Raw genomic sequence first — 26,989 nt, 5'->3', positions numbered from 1 at the left:
GTGTGTGTGTGTGTGTGTGTGTGTGTGTGTGTGTGTGTGTGTGTGTGTGTGTGTGTGTGTGTGTGTGTGTGTGTGTGTGTGTGTGTGTGTGTGTGTGTGTGTGTGCGTGCGTGCGTGCGTGCGTGTGCGTGTGTGTGTGAAACAGGGGAAGCAGTAAGGGGAAAGACATCAGCACAATCAAGTCTCTGAGGGTTCTGAGAGTGTTGCGACCTCTGAAGACTATCAAGCGTCTTCCAAAGCTCAAGGTACATTCAACTCTCACCACGTTTATTACTGTCTGTTAACAGCCACATCCACCATTCTGATAAACATTTCTCCCAGGTAGGACCTTACAGTGTCCAGGCTGTTGGACCTCTTATTTGTCTCATTGTCAACCTCTATTTTAATCTGCCCCAGTCGCGTACAGATGGGCTGTGTGCCTTTGTTTGACTGTGTATCTCAGTGTCTCCAGGCTGTGTCTGACTGTGTTTGAACCAAGAGGGTTCTCTGTGAGGGTTCTCTGTGTATCTCTGTGTCTCCAGGCTGTGTCTGACTGTGTTGTTGTGTATCTCTGTGTCTCCAGGCTGTGTGCCTTTGTTTGATTGTGTATCTCTGTGTCTCCAGGCTGTGTCTGACTGTGTTGTTGTGTATCTCTGTGTCTCCAGGCTGTGTCTGACTGTGTTGTTGTGTATCTCTGTGTCTCCAGGCTGTGTTTGACCGTGTTGTTGTGTATCTCTGTGTTTCCAGGCTGTGTTTGACTGTGTTGTTGTGTATCTCTGTGTCTCCAAGCTTTGTTTGACTGTGTTGTTGTGTATCTCTGTGTCTCCAGGCTTTGTTTGCCTGTGTTGTTGTGTATCTCTGTGTCTCCAGGCTTTGTTTGACTGTGTGGTCGTGTATCTCTGTGTCTCCAGGCTTTGTTTGACTGTGTTGTTGTGTATCTCTGTGTCTCCAGGCTTTGTTTGACTGTGTTGTTGTGTATCTCTGTGTCTCCAGGCTTTGTTTGACTGTGTTGTTGTGTATCTCTGTGTCTCCAGGCTGTGTTTGACTGTGTGGTCAACTCCCTGAAGAACGTCCTGAACATCCTCATCGTCTACATGCTCTTCATGTTTATTTTTGCTGTGGTGGCCGTGCAGCTGTTCAAAGGGAGATTCTTCTACTGCACTGACGAGTCCAAAGAGTTTGAGCGCGATTGCAGGTCAGGAGACACACTCATGAAGACACACATACTGTATGGACACATGATGTAGACACACACGCGTGCACTCGCGTACGCACGCACACACACACACACACACACACACACACACACACACACACACACACACACACACACACACACACACACACACACACACACACACACACACACACAGTGTAAGCATGAACAATCTGTTGTGTGTTCCAGGGGCGAATATCTAGTCTATGAGCGGAATAATGAAGTGAAGGCGCAGAAGCGGGAGTGGAAGAAGTACGATTTCCACTACGACAACGTGCTTTGGGCCCTGCTCACCCTCTTCACCGTGTCTACCGGAGAGGGGTGGCCGCAGTAAGCACAGTACAGACACACACACACACACACACATGTACACGCACACACACACAGACTGATAGACACATGTTCATGCACACACACAAAAAAACGATTTCTCTCTCTCTCGCTCTCTCAAACACACACACAGCCAAACACAACCGCCCCCCCCCATCCTAACCATCCCTCTCTCCTCTCTACCTTCCACCAGGGTGCTGAAACATTCAGTGGATGCGACCTATGAGAATCAGGGCCCGAGCCCGGGGTACCGGATGGAGATGTCCATCTTTTACGTGGTGTACTTCGTGGTCTTCCCCTTCTTCTTCGTCAATATCTTCGTAGCTCTCATCATCATCACTTTCCAGGAGCAAGGAGACAAGATGATGGAGGATTATAGTTTAGAGAAAAACGAGGTGAGAAGAGAGGGACAGGAGTGGAAGGGAGAAGGCAGAGAGGTTGGAGAAGAATTGCATGAAAAAGTGATGGCTAAGATACGGTATTTAAAAATATATATTTAACCTTCATTTAACTAGGCAAGTCAGTTAAGAACAAATTCTTATTTACAATGACGGCCAACCCCGGCAAAAACCCAAACCCGGGTGACGTTGGGCCAATTGTGCACCGCCCTATGGGACTCCCAATCACAGCCGGTTATGATACATCCTGGAATTGAACCAGGGTCTGTAGTGACTCCTTTGTCACTGAGATGCATTGTCTGAGACCACTGCGCCACTCGGGAATTGTAAAAAAATGTGTAGCTGTTATTTGTAACAACCCCAGGCTTTTAAGAGTGTGACAAAAACATCCAAGGGAGTTTGGGACCGCTCAGTTGGGACCGTGACTAGCATGCTCTCCAAAGAACAGATGGCCGGCGTTCAACCCTCCCCAGTGGTGTAACCTAGTCCCGCAGGTCTCAAATAGTTGAGTCAAATGTTTAAGCTCGAGGCTGAGAACAAAAGCCTGATGAAGGCATTTTCTGAAACACATTGGTTGTAACAATAACATACATTTTCACACACTGGTTGAATCAATGTTGTTTCCACGTCATTTCAATGAAATTATGTTGAACCACCGTGGAATAGATGTTGAATCAATGGGAAACTTCGGTAACACTTTACTTTTCTCCAAGCGACATAACACATTATGACACGGTCATAACCTTTTGTAATATGGTCATATATTTAGACCTGTTGTGACATGTATTGTGAGATATATACACCTATATAAGAGTGTCGTAACCCACAAAACCTACCACGCAAAACATCCGATTACACCACAGCCTATGTGTCAACAGTATGTTTACAGTATGTTGTAGAATTGTTTTTAAATTGACCATGTTAAATTATAATTATAATTGCGCACGCGCTGATGTCAGACATGCACCTACCCCAATGCTCTGTTGATGAATGCAGGATCAGGACAAGGCACCCTCATTTTGACTGAGGGCATGTACGTGACAGGCCTATCTGGCTTATATGATTATGATGGTCATAATGCTAATTGACAGTGTCATAAAGTGTATTTTCTTAGTCCTAGTAAAGTGACACAGGATGTTCATAAGTTATTTATCTGTCAGGTGTGTGCGTACTGGTAGAGTCTGGTGCAGGAGAGCAGAGAGTTGTGAACAGGCACACACTTTATTGAGGCAGGAGAAACCAACAGACGGACGCCACTGCGTCAAAACCTCCAGCCAATTGGCAAAAGTGCCAAACGAGCAAACAGTCACAATAATTATGTTCAAACAAATAAACATACCTCGTGACATACCTCATGACAAAACACAGAATATACGAACACCAGTCTGGTGAGTCAAACATGACACGTAACACAAACAATATCACACAAAGCCATGAGGGGGAACAGAGGAATAAATACATGCAGTGTGATTAGGAAATAAAAACCAGGTGTGCAAAACAAGACAAAACAAATGGATCAATGAAAAATGGAGCGGCAATGGCTAGAAAGCCGGTGACGTTGACCGCCGAACGTTGCCTGAACAAGGAGAGGAGCCGACTTTGGCGGACTGCAATAGCATCGAATAGTCCCCGCGATATGCAACTATTCAGGGAAGTCAGGAACCAATATACACAGTTATTCAGGAAAGCAAAGGCTGGCTTTTTCAAACAGAAATTTGCATCCTGTAGCTCTAACTCTAAAAAGTTTTGGGACACTGTAAAGTCCATGGAGAACAAGAGCATCACCTCCCAGCTGCCCACTGCACTGAGGCAAGGTAAAATTGTCACCACCGATAAATCCACAATAATCGAGACCATGATTTCCTCCTGGCTACCCCAACCCCGGCCAAAAGCTTTGTACCCCCCGCAGCTACTTGCCCAAGCCACCCCAGATTCCCCTTCACCCAAATCCAGATAGGAGATGTTCTGAAAGAGCTGCAAAACCCGTACAAATCACCTGGGCTAGACAATCTGGACCCTCTCTTTCTAAAATTATCCGCCGCCATTGTTGCAACCCCTATTACCAGTCTGTTCAACCTCTCTTTCGTATTGTCCGAGATCCCTAAAGATAGGAAAGCTGCTGCAGTCATCCCCTTCTTCAAAGGGGGTGACACTCTAGACCCAAACTGTTATAGACCTATATCCATCCTACCCTGCCTTTCTAAAGTCTTCGAAAGCTAAGTTAATAAACAGATCACAGACCATTTCGAATCCTACCGTACCTTCTCCACTGTGCAGTCCGGTTTCTGAGCTGGTCACGGGTGCACCTCAGCCACGCTCAAGGTACTAAACGATATCATAACCGCTATCAATAAAATATTGTACTGTGCATCCGTCTTCATCTATCTGGCTTAGGCTTTCGACTCTGTCAATCATCGTATTCTTATCGGCAGACTCAATAGCCTTGGTTTCTCAAACGACTGCCTCACCTGGTTCACCAACTACTTATCAGACAGACAAATCAGAGGGGCTGTTGTATGGACCTCTGTCAGTCTCTATGGTAGTACCGCAGGGTTCAATACTCGGGCAGACACTTTTCTCTGTATGCATCAACGATGTCGCTCTTGCTGCGGGTGATTCCCTGATCCACTTCTACGCAGACGACACGATTCTGTATACATTTGGCCCTTCTTTGGACACTGTGTTAACAAACATCCAAACGAGCTTCAATGCCATTACAACACTCTTTCCATGGCCTCCAACTACTCTTTAACGCTAGTAAAAATAAATGCATGCTTTTCAACCGTTCGCAGTCCGAGTCCGCCTGGCCGACTAGCATCACTACTCTGGACGGGTCTGACTTAGAATATCTGGACAACTACAGGTACCTAGGTGTCTGGCAAGACTGTTAAATTCTCCTTCCAGACTCATATTAAACATCTCAAATCCAAAATTAAATCTCGAATCGGCTTTCTATTTCGCAACAAAGCCTCCTTCACTCACGCCGTCAAATACTCTAGAAAAACTTACTATCCTACTGATCCTCAACTTCGGCGATGTCATTTACAAAATAGCCTCCAACACTCTACTCAGCAAACTGGATGCAGTCTGTCACAGTGCCATCCGTTTTGTCACCAAAGCCCCATATACCACCAACCACTGCAACCTGTTTGCTCTCGTTGGCTGGCCCTTGCTACATATTTGTCGCAAGACCCACTGGCTCCAGGTCATCTATAAGTCTTTGCTAGGCAAAGCTCCGCCTTATCTCAGCTCACTGGTCACAATAACAACACACACCCGTAGCATGCGCCGCAGCAGCAGGTATATCTCACTGGTCATCCCCAAAGCCAACACCTCATTTGGCCGCCTTTCTTTCCAGTTCTCTGCTACCAATGACTGGAACGAATTGCAAAAATCACTGAAGCTGGAGACTTATATTTCCCTCACTAACTTTAAACATCAGCTATCCGAGCAGCTAACTGATCGCTGCAGCTGTACGTAGCCCATCTGTAAATAGCCCATCCGATCTACCTACCTCATCCCCATATTGTTTTTATTGACTTTTCTGCTCTTTTGCACACCATTATTTCTACTTGCACATCATCATCTGCACATCTATCGCTCCAGTGTTAATTTGTTAAATTGTAGTTACTTGCTACTATGTCCTATTTATTGTTTTGCCTCCTCACGCCATTTGCACACACTGTATATAAACTTTTGGACTGTGTTATTGACTGTACGCTTGTTTATTCCATGTTTAACTCTGTGTTGTTGTTTGTGTTGCACTGCTTTGCTTTATCTTGGCCAGGTCGCAGTTGTAAATGAGAACTTGTTCTCAACTAACCTACCTGGTTACATAAAGGTGAAATCAAATAAAATAAACATTTAAAATATGATGGCAAAAAAAACCTGACTGTAAAGAATTCATTACAACAACAAAGGACTTAAGTTACAAACCTTATAACAAATGGAACTCAAACAAATGGAAGAAATGAAAAAAACTAATTTGAGTAAATGTGGGTTTTGACACTCTTATGTAGGTGTCATAATCAGCCATAAAATAATTAAATATATGTCACAACAGGTGACATATATGGGTCATGACAGTGTATTGACCATATTATGACAAGTTATGTCAGCTGTTATGACATATGATGACATGGTCCGGACCATCATAACGGTCCTACCAAGAGTTGCGGAATATCTTCTCATCTTTAGAACAGAAGCCTACACATCCTGTGCAGGATCAGGATAGTAGACCACAGCGAGATATTACAGTGAGATATTAACCCGTTGTTGTCTGTCTGTGTATGTGTGTGTTTCCAGAGAGGCTGCATAGACTTCGCCATTAATGCCAAACCGCTGACGCGACACATGCCTAAGAACAAGCAGAGCTTCCAGTACCGCATGTGGGAGTTTGTGGTGTCGCCGCCATTCGAGTATACGATCATGGCTATGATCGCGCTCAATACTATCGTACTGATGATGAAGGTACAACAAGCCTGGACACCCTGATTATATCAATTCATATATACCCTCACTTCACTCACACACATATAACTTAACATGGAAGTCTCTCTCTCTCTCTCTCTCTCTCTCTCTCTCTCTATGTGTATATATATATATATATATATATATATGTATATATATATATATATGTGTGTGTATATATATATATATATATATACAGTGCCTTGCGAAAGTATTCGGGCCCTTTAAACTTTGCGACCTTTTGCCACATTTCAGGCTTCAAACATAAAGATATAAAACTGTATTTTTGTGTGAAGAATCAACAACAAGTGGGACACATACATGAAGTGGAACGACATTTATTGGGTATTTCAAACTTTTTTAACAAATCAAAAACTGAAAAATTGGGCGTGCAAAATAATTCAGCCCCTTTACTTTCAGTGCAGCAAACTCTCTCCAGAAGTTCAGTGAGGATCTCTGAATGATCCAATGTTGACCTAAATGACTAATGATGATAAATACAATCCACCTGTGTGTAATCAAGTCTCTGTATAAATGCACCTGCACTGTGATAGTCTCAGAGGTCCGTTAAAAGCGCAGAGAGCATCATGAAGAACAAGGAACACACCAGGCAGGTCCGAGATACTGTTGTGAAGAAGTTTAAAGCCGGATTTGGATACAAAAAGATTTCCCAAGCTTTAAACATCCCAAGGAGCACTGTGCAAGCGATAATATTGAAATGGAAGGAGTATCAGACCACTGCAAATCTACCAAGACCTGGCCGTCCCTCTAAACTTTCAGCTCATACAAGGAGAAGACTGATCAGAGATGCAGCCAAGAGGCCCATGATAACTCTGGATGAACTGCAGAGATCTACAGCTGAGGTGGGAGACTCTGTCCATTGGACAACAATCAGTCGTATATTGCACAAATCTGGCCTTTATGGAAGAGTGGCAAGAAGAAAGCCATTTCTTAAAGATATCCATAAAAAGTGTTGTTTAAAGTTTGCCACAAGCCACCTGGGAGACACACCAAACATGTGGAAGAAGGTGCTCTGGTCAGATGAAACCAAAATTGAACTTTTTGGCAACAATGCAAAACGTTATGTTTGGCGTAAAAGCAACACAGCTCATCACCCTGAACACACACCATCCCCACTGTCAAACATGGTGGTGGCAGCATCATGGTTTGGGCCTGCTTCTCTTCAGCAGGGACAGGGAAGATGGTTAAAATTGATGGGAAGATGGATGGAGCCAAATACAGGACCATTCTGGAAGAAAACCTGATGGAGTCTGCAAAAGACCTGAGACTGGGACGGAGATTTGTCTTCCAACAAGACAATGATCCAAAACATAAAGCAAAATCTACAATGGAATGGTTCAGAAATAAACATATCCAGGTGTTAGAATGGCCAAGTCAAAGTCCAGACCTGAATCCAATCGAGAATCTGTGGAAAGAACTGAAAACTGCTGTTCACAAATGCTCTCCATCCAACCTCACTGAGCTCGAGCTGTTTTGCAAGGAGGAATGGGAAAAAACTTCAGTTTCTTGATTAGCAAAACTGATAGAGACATACCCCAAGCGACTTACAGCTGTAATCGCAGCAAAAGGTGGCGCTACAAATTATTAACTTAAGGGGGCTGAATATTTTTGCACGCCCAATTTTTCAGTTTTTGATATGTTAAAAAAGTTTGAAATATCCAATAAATGTCGTTCCACTTCATGATTGTGTCCCACTTGTTGTTGATTCTTCACAAGAAAATACAGTTTTATATCTTTATGTTTGAAGCCTGAAATGTGGCAAAAGGTCGCAAAGTTCAAGGGGGCCGAATACTTTCGCAAGGCACAGTAATCTATCTGATTTAACTAATGTTTCTGCCTCTGTGTGTGCTAACCTGTGTGAGTGTCTCTATCTGTCTTCATATGTGTCTTCCTCTCTGTCTGTGGTTGTCTGTGTCTCTGTGTGTGTTTGGATGTGTCTTCCTCTCTGTCTGTGGTTGTCTGTGTCGCTGTGTGTGTTTGGATGTGTCTTCCTCTCTGTCTGTGGTTGTCTGTGTCTCTGTGTGTGTTTGGATGATATTTGTCATATTCCTTTATGCATTTATTTCTGTCTCTGTATTTGTGTTATTGTGCATTTCTGTGTACTTGTGCATATATCTGTATATGCATGCATGTGCAAATATTTGTGCATGTGTGTGTGTGTGTGTGTGTGTGTGTGTGTGTGTGTGTGTGTGTGTGTGTGTGTGTGTGTGTGTGTGTGTGTGTGTGTGTGTGTGTGTGCATGTGTGTGTGTGTGTGTGTGTGTGTGTGTGTGTGTGTGTGTGTGTGTGTGTGTGTGTGTGTGTGTGTGTGTGTGTGTGTGTGTGTGTGTGTGTGTGTAGTATGACGGAGCCTCTCCGGCCTACGAGGCTGTGCTGGCCAACCTGAACATCGTGTTCACCTCGCTGTTCTCCATGGAGTGTGTGCTCAAGATCATCGCCTTTGGAGTGCTGGTAAGTGTGTCACACACATCTTCCAATGATGATAGGAATTAATTTTAGATGTAACTAACTAACTAACTAACTACATATAACTAACTAACTAAGCAATCTATCAATCTAACATGCCAACGCTTGCCCTCAAAGTATAGTGCTATAGCGATCTAAGAATGTAACTAATCAGCTAGCTAACTACATGTAACTAACTACATTGAATCTAATGATCTGTCTATCTGTCTCTCTATCTACTATCTACTGGTAGTATGTGTATAAATGTATAGAGATTATTATTGTTTTTCCCAGTTAATAACCTATGTGTACTGTAGCAGTCACCTGGGTATTGAGAGAGACAAATGGCTATAGGGGGAGGGATGGGTGAGAGGAGAGTGAAGGAGAGGAGAGAGGCACAGAGGAGTGTTTGAGGAAGAGTGGTGGGAAGATATATGGAGAAGAGGGGGAATAATTAGAGGAGAGATGAAGAGAGAGAGAGAGAAAGAGGGAGAGAGAGAGAGATGCTTTTAGATTTAAATAACATTTATTGGGTCTGGGAACCCTCAACACAATAAACACTCAAACAAAACCGTGGTTACACATCAATTAAAAACACAACACCAAATCTTCCCCCACACTAACTCTACACAACAGCCTCTGAATACCCCATATACTCATAAACAGATCAATGTTGTTAACCATTTTGTAATAGGCAAACTCAACCCTCAGTCTCGCTGCCAACATCCCCTCCAGCATTCCCACCACACCCGCAGACCCCTGTCCCCAAATACTGTTCTTTTGTGTCTTCCATATTGCTAATGTAGCTGCCCCTTACACAAAATTAAGCAAGAGAACTACACCCCTTCGACTAAACCTGTACTTTGGCCCAAAATATAAACTGTTGAGAAGAGAAAACCTCTCCCAGAGCAGAGAACCAGCTAGTGATCAGGTCAGTCATCCCGACCAACCTGGGACACTGTAAGAACAGATGTGCCAGAGTTTCAGACTCTGTTGAGTTTAAAAGCATAAACACCTGTCGCCGAAAAGACAAGCCGGGTGTTTGAAACAACATAACCTGTTTCAAAGCCGGGTGTTTGAAACAACATAACCTGTTTCAAAGCCGGGTGTTTAAAACAACATAACCTGTTTCAAGGCCGGGTGTTTGAAACAACATAACCTGTTTCAAAGCCGGGTGTTTGAAACGACATAACATGTTTCAAAGCCGGGTGTTTGCAACCCAATGGGACAATCTTAATTGATCTTGCAAACTTCCCAAACCGCAATAACTCGCGCTTCAATAGCTCATTGGGAATAAACAACGGTACATTCGAAATCGTTACCCTTGTTTGATGGAGAAAAAAGCTGCGTAACTTGAATAAACATAGCTTTAAGAAGTACGCCATGCTCAACCATCTGATCAACAAGACTCTCTTCTTTAAGAAGTACACCATGCTCAACCATCCGATCAACAAGACACTCTTCTTTAAGAAGTACACGATGCTCAACCATCCGATCAACAAGACACTCTTCTTTAAGAAGTACGCCATGCTCAACCATACGATGCTCAACCATACGATCAACAAGACACTCTTCTTTAAGAAGTACGCCATGCTCAACCATCTGATCAACAAGACACTCTTCTTTAAGAAGTACGCCATGCTCAACCATCCGATCAACAAGACACTCTTCTTTAAGAAGTACACCATGCTCAACCATACGATCAACAAGACACTCTTCTTTAAGAAGTACACGATGCTCAACCATACGATCAACAAGACACTCTTCTTTAAGAAGTACGCCATGCTCAACCATACGATCAACAAGACTCTCTTCTTTAAGAAGTACACCATGCTCAACCATTCAACAAGACACTCTTCTTTAAGAAGTACACCAGACTCAACCATACGATCAACAAGACACTCTTCTTTAAGAAGTACGCCAGACTCAGACCACCAACAAGACACTCTTCTTTATACGATCAACAAGACACTCTTTCTTTAAGAAGTACACCATGCTCAACCATCAACCATATGATCTACAAGACACTCTTCTTTAAGAAGTACGCCATGCTCAACCATACGATCAACCAGACTCTCTTCTTTAAGAAGTACGCCATGCTCAACCATACGATCAACAAGACACTCTTCTTTAAGAAGTACGCCATCCTCAACCATACGATCTACAAGACACTCTTCTTTAAGAAGTACACCATGCTCAACCATACGATCAACAAGACACTCTTCTTTAAGAAGTACACCATGCTCAACCATACGATCAACAAGACACTCTTCTTTAAGAAGTACGCCATGCTCAACCATCCGATCAACAAGACACTCTTCTTTAAGAAGTACGCCATGCTCAACCATCCGATCAACAAGACACTCTTCTTTAAGAAGTACGCCATGCTCAACCATCCGATCAACAAGACACTCTTCTTTAAGAAGTACACGATGCTCAACCATACGATCAACAAGACACTCTTCTTTAAGAAGTACACGATGCTCAACCATACGATCAACAAGACACTCTTCTTTAAGAAGTACACCATGCTCAACCATACGATCAACAAGACTCTCTTCTTTAAGAAGTACACGATGCTCAACCATACGATCAACAAGACACTCTTCTTTAAGAAGTACACCAGACTCAACCATACGATCAACAAGATGCTCTTCTTTAAGAAGTACACCAGACTCAACCATACGATCAACAAGACACTCTTCTTTAAGAAGTACACGAGACTCAACCATATGATCTACAAGACACTCTTCTTTAAGAAGTACGCCATGCTCAACCATACGATCAACCAGACTCTCTTCTTTAAGAAGTACGCCATGCTCAACCATACGATCAACAAGACACTCTTCTTTAAGAAGTACGCCATGCTCAACCATACGATCTACAAGACACTCTTCTTTAAGAAGTACACCATGCTCAACCATACGATCTACAAGACACTCTTCTTTAAGAAGTACGCCATGCTCAACCATACGATCAACAAGACACTCTTCTTTAAGAAGTACACGAGACTCAACCGTATGATCTACAAGACACTCTTCTTTAAGAAGTACGCCATGCTCAACCATACTATCAACCAGACTCTCTTCTTTAAGAAGTACGCCATGCTCAACCATACGATCAACAAGACACTCTTCTTTAAGAAGTACGCCATGCTCAACCATACGATCTACAAGACACTCTTCTTTAAGAAGTACACCATGCTCAACCATACGATCTACAAGACACTCTTCTTTAAGAAGTACGCCATGCTCAACCATACGATCAACAAGACACTCTTCTTTAAGAAGTACACCATGCTCAACCATACGATCAACAAGACACTCTTCTTTAAGAAGTACGCCATGCTCAACCATCCGATCAACAAGACACTCTTCTTTAAGAAGTACGCCATGCTCAACCATCTGATCAACAAGACACTCTTCTTTAAGAAGTACGCCATGCTCAACCATCCGATCAACAAGACACTCTTCTTTAAGAAGTACACGATGCTCAACCATACGATCAACAAGACACTCTTCTTTAAGAAGTACACGATGCTCAACCATACGATCAACAAGACACTCTTCTTTAAGAAGTACACCATGCTCAACCATACGATCTACAAGACTCTCTTCTTTAAGAAATACCACCACCGCTTTATTCATCCGTGACGCTTAAGCAACATTCTCGTATCCTACCTTCTCTCCTACGGCGGCCAGAAACTCCTCCACAGTGACAGTAGCTTCAGTAACACACCTGAAGCCGTGCCGAAGTGACAGGGGCGACGTCCCCATGTGGGTCACCATCCCCGCCAAAACCAGGGCAATTCCGACAAATACAATATACTTAATACTACCACAAGAATAAAAACAATAATAACCTTAATCATGCATAGAAAAAGGAAAACCACCAAGAAAAGGAAACTCCAGACAAAACTCGCACTCGCTCATACAATTCCCAGCATGCACCAAACACTCCCAACATGCAGAGAGAGAGAGGGAGAGAGAGGGAGAGAGAGAGAGAGAGAGACTAATAAAAAGGAGAGTCAAGGATTTTAGGGATGGTAAAGATTTAGTGGAACAGGAACACAGAGGACACACACAGGTAAATACACACACAGATAAATACACACAGACATACAGTGGGGAGAACAAGTATTTGAAACACTGCCAATTTTGCAGGTTTTCCTACTTACAAAGCATGTAGAGGTCTGTAATTCTTATCATAGGTACACTTCAACTGTGAGAGACAAAAAATCCAGAAAATCACATTGTATGATTTTTAAGTAATTAATTAGCAAAATGCACAGAGAGTATGGTATTTTATTTAGTTCTGTCCTAATGCACAGAGTGTATGGTGTTTTAATTAGTTCTGTCCTAATGCACAGAGAGTATGGTGTTTTAAATAGTTCTGCCCCAATGCACAGAGAGTATGGTGTTTTAATTAGTTCTGTCCTAATGCACAGATAGTATGGTGTTTTATTTAGTTCTGTCCTAATGCACAGAGAGTATGGTGTTTTATTTAGTTCTGTCCTAATGCACAGAGAGTATGGTGTTTTATTTAGTTATGTCCTAATGCACAGAGCATATGGTGTTTTAATTAGTTCTGTCCTAATGCACAGAGAGTATGTTCTGTCCTAATGCACAGAGAGTATGGTGTTTTAATTAGTTCTGTCCTAATGCACAGATAATATGGTGTTTTATTTAGTTCTGTCCTAATGCACAGATAATATGGTGTTTTATTTAGTTCTGTCCTAATGCACAGAGAATATGGTGTTTTATTTAGTTCTGTCCTAATGCACAGAGAGTATGGTGTTTTAATTATTTCTGTCCTAATACACAGAGAGTATGGTGTTTTATTTAGTTCTGTCCTAATGCACAGAGAGTATGGTGTTTTAATTAGTTCTGTCCTAATGCACAGAGAGTATGGTTTTTTAATTTTGTTCTGTGCTAATGCACAGAGTATGGTGTTTTATTTAGTTCTGTCCTAATGCACAGAGAGTATGGTGTTTTAATTAGTTCTGTCCTAATGCACAGAGAGTATGGTGTTTTAATTAGTTCTGTCCTAATGCACAGAGAGTATGGTTTTTTAATTTGTTCTGTCCTAATGCACAGAGAGTATGGTGTTTTAATTAGTTCTGTCCTAATGCACAGAGAATATGGTGTTTTATTTAGTTCTGTCCTAATGCACAGAGAATATGGTGTTTTATTTAGTTCTGTTCTAATGCACAGAGAGTATGGTGTTTTATGTGGTTCCGTCCTAATGCACAGAGAGTATGGTGTTTTAATTAGTTCTGTCCTAATGCACAGATAGTATGGTGTTTTAAATAGTTCTGTCCTAATGCACAGAGAGTATGGTGTTTTAATTAGTTCTGTCCTAATGCACAGAGAGTATGGTATTTTAATTACTTCTGTCCTAATGTACAGAGAGTATGGTATTTTATGTGGTTCTGTCCTAATGCACAGAGTGTATGGTGTTTTAATTAGTTCTGTCCTAATGCACAGAGAGTATGGTGTTTTAAATAGTTCTGCCCCAATGCACAGAGAGTATGGTGTTTTAATTAGTTCTGTCCTAATGCACAGATAGTATGGTGTTTTAAATAGTTCTGTCCTAATGCACAGAGAGTATGGTGTTTTAAGTAGTTCTGTCCAAATGCACAGAGAGTATGGTGTTTTAATTATTTCTGTCCTAATGCACAGAGAGTATGGTGGTTTAATTAGTTCTGTCCTAATGCACAGAGAGTATGGTTTTTTAATTTGTTCTGTCCTAATGCACAGAGAGTATGGTGTTTTAATTAGTTCTGTCCTAATGCACAGAGAGTATGGCGTTTTAATTAGTTCTGTCCTAATGCACAGAGAGTATGGTGGTTTAAATAGTTCTGTCCTTATGCACAGAGAGTATGTTCTGTCCTAATGCACAGAGAGTATGGTGTTTTAATTAGTTCTGTCCTAATGCACAGAGAATATGGTGTTTTATTTAGTTCTGTCTAATGCACAGATAATATGGTGTTTTAATTATTTCTGTCCTAATGCACAGAGAGTAAGGTGTTTTAATTAGTTCTGTCCTAATGCACAGAGAGTATGGTTTTTAAATTAGTTCTGTCCTAATGCACAGAGAATATGTTCTGTCCTAATGCACAGAGAGTATGGTGTTTTAATTAGTTCTGTCCTAATGCACAGAGAGTATGGTGTTTAAATTAGTTCTGTCCTAATGCACAGAGAATATGTTCTGTCCTAATGCACAGAGAGTATGGTGTTTTAATTAGTTCTGTCCTAATGCACAGAGAGTTTGGTGTTTTAATTAGTTCTGTCCTAATGCACAGAGAGTATGGTGTTTTAAGTAGTTCTGTCCAAATGCACAGAGAGTATGGTGTTTTAATTATTTCTGTCCTAATGCACAGAGAGTATGGTGGTTTAATTAGTTCTGTCCTAATGCACAGAGAGTATGGTTTTTTAATTTGTTCTGTTTGTTCTGTCCTAATGCACAGAGAGTATGGTGTTTTAATTAGTTCTGTCCTAATGCACAGAGAGTATGGCGTTTTTAATTAGTTCTGTCCTAATGCACAGAGAGTATGGTGGTTTAAATAGTTCTGTCCTTATGCACAGAGAGTATGTTCTGTCCTAATGCACAGAGAGTATGGTGTTTTAATTAGTTCTGTCCTAATGCACAGAGAATATGGTGTTTTATTTAGTTCTGTCTAATGCACAGATAATATGGTGTTTTAATTATTTCTGTCCTAATGCACAGAGAGTAAGGTGTTTTAATTAGTTCTGTCCTAATGCACAGAGAGTATGGTTTTTAAATTAGTTCTGTCCTAATGCACAGAGAATATGTTCTGTCCTAATGCACAGAGAGTATGGTGTTTTAATTAGTTCTGTCCTAATGCACAGAGAGTATGGTGTTTAAATTAGTTCTGTCCTAATGCACAGAGAATATGTTCTGTCCTAATGCACAGAGAGTATGGTGTTTTAATTAGTTCTGTCCTAATGCACAGAGAGTTTGGTGTTTTAATTAGTTCTGTCCTAATGCACAGAGAGTATGGTGTTTTAATTAGTTATGTCCTAATGCACAGAGAGTATGGTGTTTTAATTAGTTATGTCCTAATGCACAGAGAGTATGGTGTTTTAATTAGTTATGTCCTAATGCACAGTTTGGCTACAGGCTTATACATGGCACCCAACAAAGGGCTTCTACTGCAGCAGCAGTCACAATACAGTATGTACCACAATCCTGTCATCCCTTCTCCTTTTCAACCAACCAACCAGCCAACCAGCCAGCCAGCCAACCAACCAACCAACCAACCAGCCAGCCAACCAACCAACCAACCAACCAGCCAACCAACCAACCAGCCAACCAACCAACCAACCAACAAGCCAACCAACTAACTCTCTTTCTCTCAGACTCTAGTCATATATGCTGCTGGCATAACTGGCGTTCATTTTATCTCGTCTAATCTATGGCCTGTTGCCGTCTGACACTGACTCAACTTTTTTTTATCCTTTCTCTCCTCAATCTCTTTCCTTTCTTCCTACTCTTTCTTTGTTTCCCTCCCTTCCCCCTCCCTCTTTCTCTTCTGCCCACAGAATTACTTCAAAGATGCCTGGAACATTTTTGACTGTGTGACAGTCCTGGGCAGCATTACAGATATTTTAGTGACTGAGCTCGGGGTAAGTGAGGAGGCAGGGGGAATTAACAGTGGGAAAGGGAAATGGTGTGTCAGCAAGTTCAGTGGTATGAGTGGGAGAGTGAGAGAGGCAGAGAGAGAGAGAGAGGCAGAGAGAGAGAGAGTAAGGGGGAGAGAGAGTGAGAGTAAGGGGAAGAGAGAGGTAGAGAGAGTGAGACAGGCAGAGAGAGAGAGTAAGGGGGAGAGAGAGTGAGAGTAAGGGGAAGAGAGAGGTAGAGAGAGTGAGACAGGCAGAGAGAGAGAGAGGCAGAGAGGTAGTGAGAGTGAGACAGGTAGAGAGAGAGAGAGAGAGAGGGGCAGATAGAAAGAGAGCAGGGGCACATACAGAAGCAGAGAGAAAGGCAGAGACTGTAGTGTACAGGATCTTGCATTGCTCAGTGAAGCATGAACATATTTTGAAAGCCTTACATAATTGTCCCAGTTGGTGGAGAGCAGAGCACAGAGACCTGGATCATGGTAGCCCAGCCACCACTGACAATACTCAGGAGACTGACACTCACTCACACACACACACACACACACACACACACACACACACACACACACACACACACACACACACACACACACACACACACACACACACACACACACACACACACACACACACACACACACACACACACACACACACACACACACACACACACACACACACACACACACACACACACACTCACACACATGCACGTACACACACACAGACTACTCTACTGATCTGCTAGGCAACCTGACAGCCAATCAAATATCCAGCCTCAAAACAATCTGGCCAACCGGACTGTTCCTCTAGCCAGGCAACCACTTAGCAACCAGTTGGATAGTGAAAAATGATAGCCAATGAGGTAGACACACTAGTTATTAAGGCAGGTAATGTGGTGTGTGCGCGTGTGCGTGCGTTGTAATGCCTTTATAAACCATATTATGAAATATGAATATTGTTTTTGAATGTTGTGTGTCTCTGAGACAGTCCTGACAGCTATACCTTTGTTTCCAGTAAAAACTCTATCAACCCAGATCCTGGAGAGCTATATGCGTTTATAACCAGCCCAGCACCAACAGATCTGATTAAACCTTTAACTCCTCATCGGGACATTGATTGGTTGATTGGTTGAATCAGGTGTGTTACTGCTGGGCTGGAACAAAAGCTTGAACATCATGTAGCTCTGCATGACAAAGGTTGGTGACCACAGGCATAATCATAGAAATTAAATCAGATTACATAATATTTTAGTAGTGGCAAGAGGTTTTCCTGACGACATGCCTTGAACTAGACCCTCGTTTTTCCTGTCAGTTCTTATTGTGAGGAAAAACTCCTGTCCCCAACTATGCTCTATAAGCCGTCCTACCAGGTGTTACTGGCAGTGGATGTTAATGGCATAAGAATCAGGTGGAATTGGTTCCTCTTCTCTAAACTGACCTCAGACCAGTCCGAGACACCATTTGATCAAGAGGGACCTTTGAACATGAAAAAGCAAGCCCTGTTCTTGGATCAGTCCAGTGGTAGTCCATCAAAGCAGCCTTTAATTTGGGTCAGCTCAAATTAAAGCTGTAGTTGCCATTGCGCTGATTCAAACACACGACTTGACAATCATGTTAATTTTCCTCGCAGTCCAATGGAAGCTTGTTAGTGTGTGGATGTTAAAAGTAATCTCATGTTAAAAGTAATCTCATGTTAGGAGTAATCTCATAATATATTTTTTGAACTTCATCTGTTTCCTAGTCGTTGATATCCCTGCTGTTGTATGTATGGAGGCAGTGGTATGACTGAACTGTTGTATGTATGGAGGTAGTGTTATGCCTGAACTGCTGTATGTATGGAGGCAGTGTTATGACTGAACTGAACTCAGTAATAATGAGTGTACATAATGACGATTCATTTCCTGTTTTATCTTTTTTTACATGCTTTCTTTAACTCTACGCTACTTAATGGCAACTACTTCGTCCCTCTCCCTTCTGACGAATTCATCCAATCAAAATGCACTATGTGTCCATCCATGAAACCTGGCCTGGCCAATCGCACTCTTTGTTAAATCAACCTCCAAAAATGCTGCTATAAACCATGTCATCTGCAACATCCACATGTAGATGGTTTGTACTTTTTTGGAGATACTTTAATTACTGCATCCATTTCCTGGTGTGGCTGTGGTGATGCATGTTGCTCGACTCCTCACCCTGGCAGTGACCCCTGACCTTTGATCTCTGACCCAGGTTTGACAAGATGACTCGACTGACCTCCTGCTCCCAGTCACCAGACAGAGACATTCGACCAATCCCAAATGGACTACCCCTTGTATAGATCTAAAAGGATCAGATAGGATTTAGCTAATATTCCACCTAGCCTATCTGGATGGGTTTGTTGTCAGATTACTGATACCAATCCAATGCTTTCAGATCTACACGTGCTAGAGGGGCTTGAGGTCAATTTGGAATTGGCCAGTAGTCATTGTCCTAATACCCTTCAGGTTCTGATTTAATACTGTTCAAATGCATCCTTCCTTCCTCCCTTCCTTGACGTGATCACAGCTCTGATCTGACTGATCTGATCCAAAATAAAGGAAACACTTGAGTAAATGAGGCTTCTGGCAGCTATGATATGGTGTGGGGTGCCTTTTCCTGGCATGGTTCACTCATCCCTTTAGAGGGCAAGGTAAATGGCAATAAATACACAGCCTTTCTGAATGATCCCCTTCAACCTTTCTGTCTTGATGGGAGTGACCTCTTCCAGGATGACAATACCCTCATCCACAGGGCACGAGTGGTCACTGAATGGTTTGTTTAGCATGAAAATGGAGCGACGCCTGAGACAGGAGTAATGGAATTTTCTCATGGAAGAATGGCATTAAATCCCTCCAATAGAGTTCCAGAAACTTGTAGAATCTATGCCAAGGCACATTGAAGCTGTTCTGGCAGCTCGTGGTGGCCCAACACCCTACTACAACGCTTTACGTTGGTGTTTCCTCTATTTTGGCAGTTACCTTTATGTAGCTATGTGGTGGAACTCCTGCTCTCGCTAATCTGATCATGTTCGATCAGTGATTATTTCAAGGAGGGAAGGAAGAACAAATGTGTTGTAAAAGTATTCTATCAGATCTGTGGTAATGTAGGAAAGGAACGGAAGCTGGTCAAGTCTATTAGGACACAGCCTGGACAACACTCTCACAATCACTAGACATGCACCACTGCTTACATTCCTTAAAAGCAGTAACAAAGGTGTGACAGCAGTGCACAGAGTGACTGGGTCTAAAGCTTCACCCATGGCGGACCGGGCTACGGTGCATGCTGCCCCACTGCATGTCTCTGGCAGGGATGGCACACACACACACACACACACATGCTAGTGTCTGTGAGAGCCAGGGGAGTAAGGTGTGACAGGAGTACACAGAGTGACTGGGTCTAAAGCTTCACCCATGGCGGACCGGGCTACGGTGCATGCTGCCCCACTGCATGTCTCTGGCAGGGATGGCACACACACACACACACACACACACACACACACACACATACACAGAGTGTACTACTCATAGACACATAAGTTAAACACACCCAGACATACATGGACACTGACCTACACACACATAGACACACACACAACAGTACATAGCCTAATAAATACACCCACATAGGCTTGTGTTGCAATGCCATAGTGAACATGCTCTTGATGGGAGCTGAATGTGCCTACTGCCAAGCCCTCTCTAACCCAGAACCCTTCCCTTGGTAGAGGGTTGAAGGACCATGCACATCATAGGACTGTGAGCATCACTAACATAGTTTACAGTAATCAAATAGGACAGTGAGCATCACACACATAGTTTACAGTGATCAAGTACAGTTTTATTTCTGTAGTGGTTTTTACAAATGCTTTCACCATTATGTGTGTAATAATTTGAGCAAGACAACGTCGTATGATTCGCCCTATGAATATGGATTTATAGTAATGCTATCACTGTTATATCAACATTAAAACTTTGTAACAATTATATTTCTAAATATCATCAATATATTTGCAGTTTGTCCTTCAACCCAGAACCCCACTCCCCTCCCCTTTCTCTGACTGTGACGCAAAAAAGGTTGGGTTCAATTCCATGTCAATACTGTTATTTCAGGAGGTGACTTGAAATTGTCCTCTTAAAGCAACAGTGGACAATTTTAAATGTTATTAATTAAATGTTGTCTCATTTTATCCCCTGAATTGAGTGAACTGAAATGGAATCGAACCTGACTTTATAGTGTCACAGGACTAAAACGAGCCAATCCCTTGTGGAGGAGAGCTGTCAGCTTTGCTGCGTTGCGTTGACACGTGGTTAACTTGCTGTGATCTAGCTAGCTCCATATTGTGCGGTGGTGCGTTTGCCTTGAGGATCAGTGCATTTGGTTGTATTTACAATAAAACGATTCCCTGCACCCACTACACCTACTACTACTACTACTACTACTATCTACTACTACATCTACTACTAACTACTACTACTACTGCTGCTACTATTACTACTACTATTACTATTTACTACTACTACTACTACTACTGCTAGTACTGCTACTACTACTACTTATACTACTACTACTACTACTACTCAAATCAAATCCAATTTAATTGATCACATGCGGCAGGTAGCCTCAAGTGGGGGGCGGCAGGTAACCTGGTGGTTAGAGCTTCGGGCCAGTTACCGAAAAGTTGCAGTTAACCCACGGTTCCCGGGTAGGCCGTCATTGTAAATAAGAATTTGTTCTTAACCAACTTGCCTAGTTAAATAAAGTTTACATAAATACAATTAAAATTAAAAACATGCACTGAATACCGTGAAATGCTTACTTTCAAGCCCTTGACCAACAATGCAGTTCAAATAGAGTTAAGAATATATTTACTAAATAAACCTAAAGTAAAAAAAAAAAAAATAAGTAAAGAAAATTACATAACAATAAAGAGGCTATATACAGGGGGTACTGGTACCGAGTCATTGTGCGGGGGTACAGGTTAGTTGAGGTAATTGTGAATGCTGCCCTGTTTAAAGGTCTTACTCAAATCAGCTGCGGAAAGTATGATCCCACAGTTGTCTGGAACATCTGGTGCTCTCAGTCATGCTTCAGTGTTGCTTAACTCAAAGCGAGCATAAAAGGCATTTAGCTCGTCTGGTGGGCTCGCGTAACTGGGCAGCTCACGGCTGGGTCTCCCTTTGTAGTCTGTAATATTTTTCAACCCCTGCCACATCCGATGAGCATCAGAGCCGGTGTAGTAGGATTCAATTTTGTACTTCCACAATGCCTGTTTGATGGTTCGTTTGAGGGCATAGCGGGATTTCTTATAAGCGTCTGGATAAGTGTCCCGCTCCTTGAAAGAGGGAGCTCTAGCCTTTAGCTCAGTGCGGATGTTGCCTGTAATCCTTGGCCTCTGGTTGGGAAATGTACGTACGGTCACTGTGGGGATGTCATCGTCGATGCTCTTATTGATGAAGCCGGAGACTAAGGTGGTGTACTCCTCAATGCCATTGGATGAATCCCGGAACATATTCCAGTCTGTGCTAGTAAAACAGTCCTGTAGCGTATCATCCGCATCATCTGACCACTTCCTTATTGAGCGAGTGACTGGTACTTCCTGCTTTAGTTTTTGCTTGTAAGCAGGAATCAGGAGGATAGAATTATGGTCAGATTTGCCAAATGGATGGCGAGGGAGAGCTTTCTATGCATCTCTGTGTGTGGAGTAAAGGTGGTCTACAGTTTTTTTCCTCTGGTTGTATATTTAACATGCTGGTAGAAATGAGGTAAAACAGATTTAAATTTGCCTGCATTAAAGTCCCTGGCCACAAGGAGCGCCGCTTCTGGATGAGCATTTTCTTTTTTGCTTATGGCCTTATACAGCTCGTTGAGTGCGGTCTTAGTGCCAGCATCAGTTTGTGATGGTAAATAGACAGCTACGAATAATATAGATGAGAACTCTCTTGGTAGATAGTGTGGTCTACCGCTTATCATGAGGTATTTTATCTCAGGCGTGCACTACCTAGAGACTTCTTTAATATTAGACATCGCGCACCAGCAGTTATTGACAAGTATACACCTCTGCCCCTCCTCTTACCAGACGTAGCTGCTCTGTCCTGCCGACGTTTCATCATTCAGCCACGCCTCGGTGAAACATAAGATATTACTGTTTTAATGTGCCATTGGTAGGATAGTCTTAATCTTAGATTGTCCAGTTTGTTTTCCAGTGATTGCATGCTGACCAATAATATGGAGGGTAGCGGTGGTTTATCTTCTCTTCGGCAAATTCTTACAAGGCACCTTGCCCTCCTCCCCCTTTTCTCCATATTTTCTTCACACTGATGACGGGATTTGGGCCTTGTCTTGACAAAGCAGAAAAAATATTTCTTCATTTCGAGGTGAGTAATCGTTGTACTGATGTCTAGAAGCTCTTTTCGGTCATTTGAGACGGTAGCAGCAAATTATGGGGCGGCAGAGTAGCCTAGTGGTTAGAGCGTTGGACTAGCAACCAAAAGGTTGCAAGTTCAAACCCCCGAGCTGACAAGGTACAAATCTGTCGTTCTGCCCCTGAACAGGCAGTTAACCCACTGTTCCTAGGCCATCATTGAAAATAAGAATTTGTTCTTAACTGACTTGCCTAGTAAAATAAAGGTAAAAATGTACAAAATTAGGTACAAACAATGAGAAAAAAAACAACAAAATAGCACAGTTGATTAGGAGCCATCCCCTCCTGCGCCATTATATCTGAGCATTGTGGGGTCCTACTACTAATACAAACTACTACTATTTCTACTACCACAAACTACTTTGACTACTACTACCACTACTACCAACTGCTACTACTACTATTACTACAAACTACTACTACTACCAGTACTACCAACTATTACTACTACTTCAAGCTACTACTACTAATACTAGTACTACTACTACCACCACTACAACCAACTACTACTACTACAAACTAGTACTACTACTACTACTTTGTACCTACTGCTACTACTTACTGCCCAATTGGGTGACAATGGTTAGGTTTTGAACATATGATTTTCCTTTCCCCTGTATTGATTCCCTTCTTCTAACTCCTTGGATATGCCCGAGCCTGTTACAAGCCTTGAATTTTTTTGGTTTGGTTTGCATTTGATTCCAGTTCTGTTTGGTTGCTTTTCTGTTGGTTTTGAATCCTCCTCAGTTTGGGTTTGAACTTTTCCCCTGCTTTTATGGTTTGGTTTGTTTTAGGACAGGAAATAGTTATCTAACATTGCATGGCAAGTGATAAGCTTCTCCTCTCTACCCTGTACCTCCTTTTCTCCACACTTCTCTCCCTCTATTTGTCCCTGCCTCTATCTTTCCATCCCTCTCTTCCCCCTTTTTCCATCTCCTCCTTTCTACCCCTCACCCCTCCCATTTCTCTCTTTCTATCTCTCTTTCTCTCTCTCTCTCTCTTACTCTTGTCATACTGTGGGTGTTGTAGAATAACTTCATCAACTTGAGTTTCCTGAGACTGTTCAGGGCTGCCAGGCTCATCAAACTGCTCCGGCAGGGAGAGACCATCCGCATCCTGCTCTGGACCTTTGTTCAATCCTTCAAGGTAATGCCACACACACACACACACACACACACACACACACACACACACACACACACACACAGAGAGAGAGAGAGAGAGAGAGAGAGAGAGAGAGAGACAGAGAGACAGAGACAGAGAGAGACAGAGAGAGAGAGAGAGAGAGAGAGAGAGAGAGAGAGAGAGAGAGAGAGAGAGAGAGAGAGAGAGAGAGAGAGAGAGAGAGAGAGAGAGAGAGAGAGAGAGAGAGAGAGAGAGAGAGAGAGAGAGAGAGAGAGAGAGAGAGAGAGAGAGAGAGAGAGAGAGAGAGAGAGAGAGAGAGAGAGAGAGAGAGACTTTGTGGGGACCTATGAGAGTACACCCACACAGGCCCTAGTAGTAGCATTGTGGAGACCTATGACAGAATACACACACAAAACCAGAGGTGTGGACTCGAGTCACATGACATTTGAGTCAGGTTTAAGTCACAGATTTGATGACTTGAGAGTCAACTTCATAGAAAATAAAACAACTTGAGACTTGACTTGGAGCCTCAAGACTTGGGACTCGACTTAGACTTGAGACTGATAACTTATCTGGCCAGGTTTTGTCATGTTTGGTCACTTGTTTTGTGTCACTCATTCAGTATCGCACTTGCAACAACAACAAAAAAGATTTGCTAGTGAAATGCACACTCGTCCATCTGATTGTACCAGCAAACCGTCAATCAACACAGGATGTGTGAGCTATAGTAGCACACTGAGAAGGTTTTTGGGGTGAGTGTGAAACTGAATTGGAAAAATACATAAAAATTACAGACTACCGTTTGTATTTTATATTCATACCCTTGATTATTCGAACTGGTCACTATCCTAAGCCTACGGCGTTGCACCAAATGATTGTAATCTGTGCTTCAGTTCCCAAAAATTGAGCATCCTGACTGTTAACCAAAGACCAGTCATCAGCATTGCGCTCAAAGGCAGGTGCACATATCCAGATTAGTGACCAGAAAGACATAACTTCATTTTCCTACCTACATTAATCAATCTGCTCCAGGCTCATCTTTGAAAAATGAAGGCGAGCCACACGCACAACCGAGGAGCTCAGATGCAAAAACATTTATTTTTATATTTTTATGTCCAACGTTTCGACAGACATGCTTTCTTCATCAGGGTACATACTCATCTTTGCCAGAACAATAGGCTGATCATTTCATTGATCATTTTCATATTTCAGATAGGCCAAGTTTAGGTGGATTATATAGTTGAAGTCGGAAGTTTACATACACCTTATCCAATTACATTTAAACTCAGTTTTTCACAATTCCTATTTAATCCTAGTAATCATTCCCTGTCTTAGGTCAGTTAGGATCACCACTTTATTTTAAGAATGTGAAATGCCAGAATAATGGTAGAGAATGATTTTATTTCAGCTTTTATTTCTTTCATCACATTCCCAGTCGGTTTACATACACTCAATTAGTATTTGGTCGCATTGCATTTAAATAGTTTAACTTGGGTCAAACGTTTCAGGTAGCTTTCCACAAGCACAAGCTTCGCACAATAAGTTGGGTGAATTTTGGCCCATTCCTCCTGACAGAGCTGGTGTAACTGAGTCATGTTTGTAGGCCTCTTTGCTCGCACACACTTTTGCAGTTCTGCCCACAAATTTTCTATGGGATTGAGGTCAGGGTTTGTGATGGCCACTCTAAAACCTTGACTTTGTTGTCCTTAAGCCATTTTGCCACAACTTTGGAAGTATGCTTGGGGTCATTGTCCATTTGGAAGACCCATTTGCAACTAAGCTTTAACTTCCTGACTGATGTCTTGAGATGTTGCTTCAATATATCCACATAATTTTCCATTCCTCATGTTACCATCTATTTTGTGAAGTGCACCAGCCCCTCCTACAGCAAAGCACCCCCACAACATGATGCTGCCACCCCCGTGCTTCACGGTTAGGATTGTGTTCTTCAGCTTGCAAGCCTCCCCCTTATTCCTCCAAACATAACATTGGTCATTATGTCCAAACAGTTCTATTTTTGTTTCATCAGACCAGAGGACATTTCTCCAAAAAGTACTATCTTTGTCCCCATGTGCAGTTGCAAACCGTAGTCTGGCTTTTTTTATGGCGGTTTTGGAGCAGGTGTCACGCCCTGACCATAGTTTGTACACTTCTGACTTCAACTGTATATGTCTAAAGATAGATGTAACTTTGCACTACCTTCAATACTTATGGGATGAAGATGTAATGTATTCTGACACATTAATTGTGATATTTGTGAGGAAAAAAGGCTACAGACAGATCATGCTCTCCATCCGATCCTGCAAGCCTCTCTGCATACATGTAGACCGTATGATCCTGCCTGCTCTGGACTCCAGACTCCAGTGACCTGATATCCCTTGTTGATATTGACTGTAAACATGAATGTAAACAACATTAAAGTGTAAATCTTTATTTCTGTATCTTGCGTTTTGAAAATGAATCACCTGTGAACGTGTGCATGTGTGTACATGGGGGGGTCGCAAGCTTTGAACCACTACTTTTTGGGATTCGCGGGTCAAAAAGAGAACTGGTCACTGAATGGTTTGCTATACAGCTATATCATCTGTAGTACAGGTATATCATCTGTTGTACAGCTATATCATCTGCTGTACAGCTATATCATCTACCGTACAACTATATCATCTACCGTACAGCTATATCATCTGTTGTACAGCTATATCATCTGTAGTACAGCTATATCATCTACTGTACAGCTATCTACTGTACATCTCTATCATATGTTGTACAGCTATATCATCTGTAGTACAGCTATATCATCTGTTGTACAGCTATATCATATGTAGTACAGCTATATCATCTACTGTACAGCTATCTACTGTACATCTCTATCATATGTTGTACAGCTATATCATCTGTAGTACAGCTATATCATCTGTTGTACAG

General features: G+C 42.3%; 1 protein-coding gene and 1 pseudogene across 1 annotated transcript in view; both read left to right on the top strand.

The window, feature by feature from the left end:
- LOC135554533 (Ig mu chain C region membrane-bound form-like) overlaps positions 1-26,989 on the top strand; it is a 526,132-nt pseudogene that overhangs the window by 285,093 nt on the left and 214,050 nt on the right.
- LOC135554531 (voltage-dependent P/Q-type calcium channel subunit alpha-1A-like) overlaps positions 1-26,989 on the top strand; it is a 186,226-nt gene that overhangs the window by 84,478 nt on the left and 74,759 nt on the right. The window contains exons 27-34 of the mRNA XM_064986875.1: positions 146-245; positions 1,014-1,174; positions 1,385-1,525; positions 1,719-1,920; positions 6,229-6,393; positions 8,754-8,864; positions 16,424-16,507; positions 23,969-24,085. Of these exons, the coding sequence (XP_064842947.1) occupies positions 146-245; positions 1,014-1,174; positions 1,385-1,525; positions 1,719-1,920; positions 6,229-6,393; positions 8,754-8,864; positions 16,424-16,507; positions 23,969-24,085 (1,081 nt within the window). The remainder of the gene's footprint in view (positions 1-145; positions 246-1,013; positions 1,175-1,384; positions 1,526-1,718; positions 1,921-6,228; positions 6,394-8,753; positions 8,865-16,423; positions 16,508-23,968; positions 24,086-26,989) is intronic.

Source organism: Oncorhynchus masou, chromosome 14, assembly GCF_036934945.1.
Source record: "Oncorhynchus masou masou isolate Uvic2021 chromosome 14, UVic_Omas_1.1, whole genome shotgun sequence".
Taxonomy (NCBI): Eukaryota; Metazoa; Chordata; class Actinopteri; order Salmoniformes; family Salmonidae; genus Oncorhynchus; species Oncorhynchus masou.
Note: the sequence above shows the minus strand (reverse complement) of the source record. Positions and strands in the feature narration are given on the sequence as shown.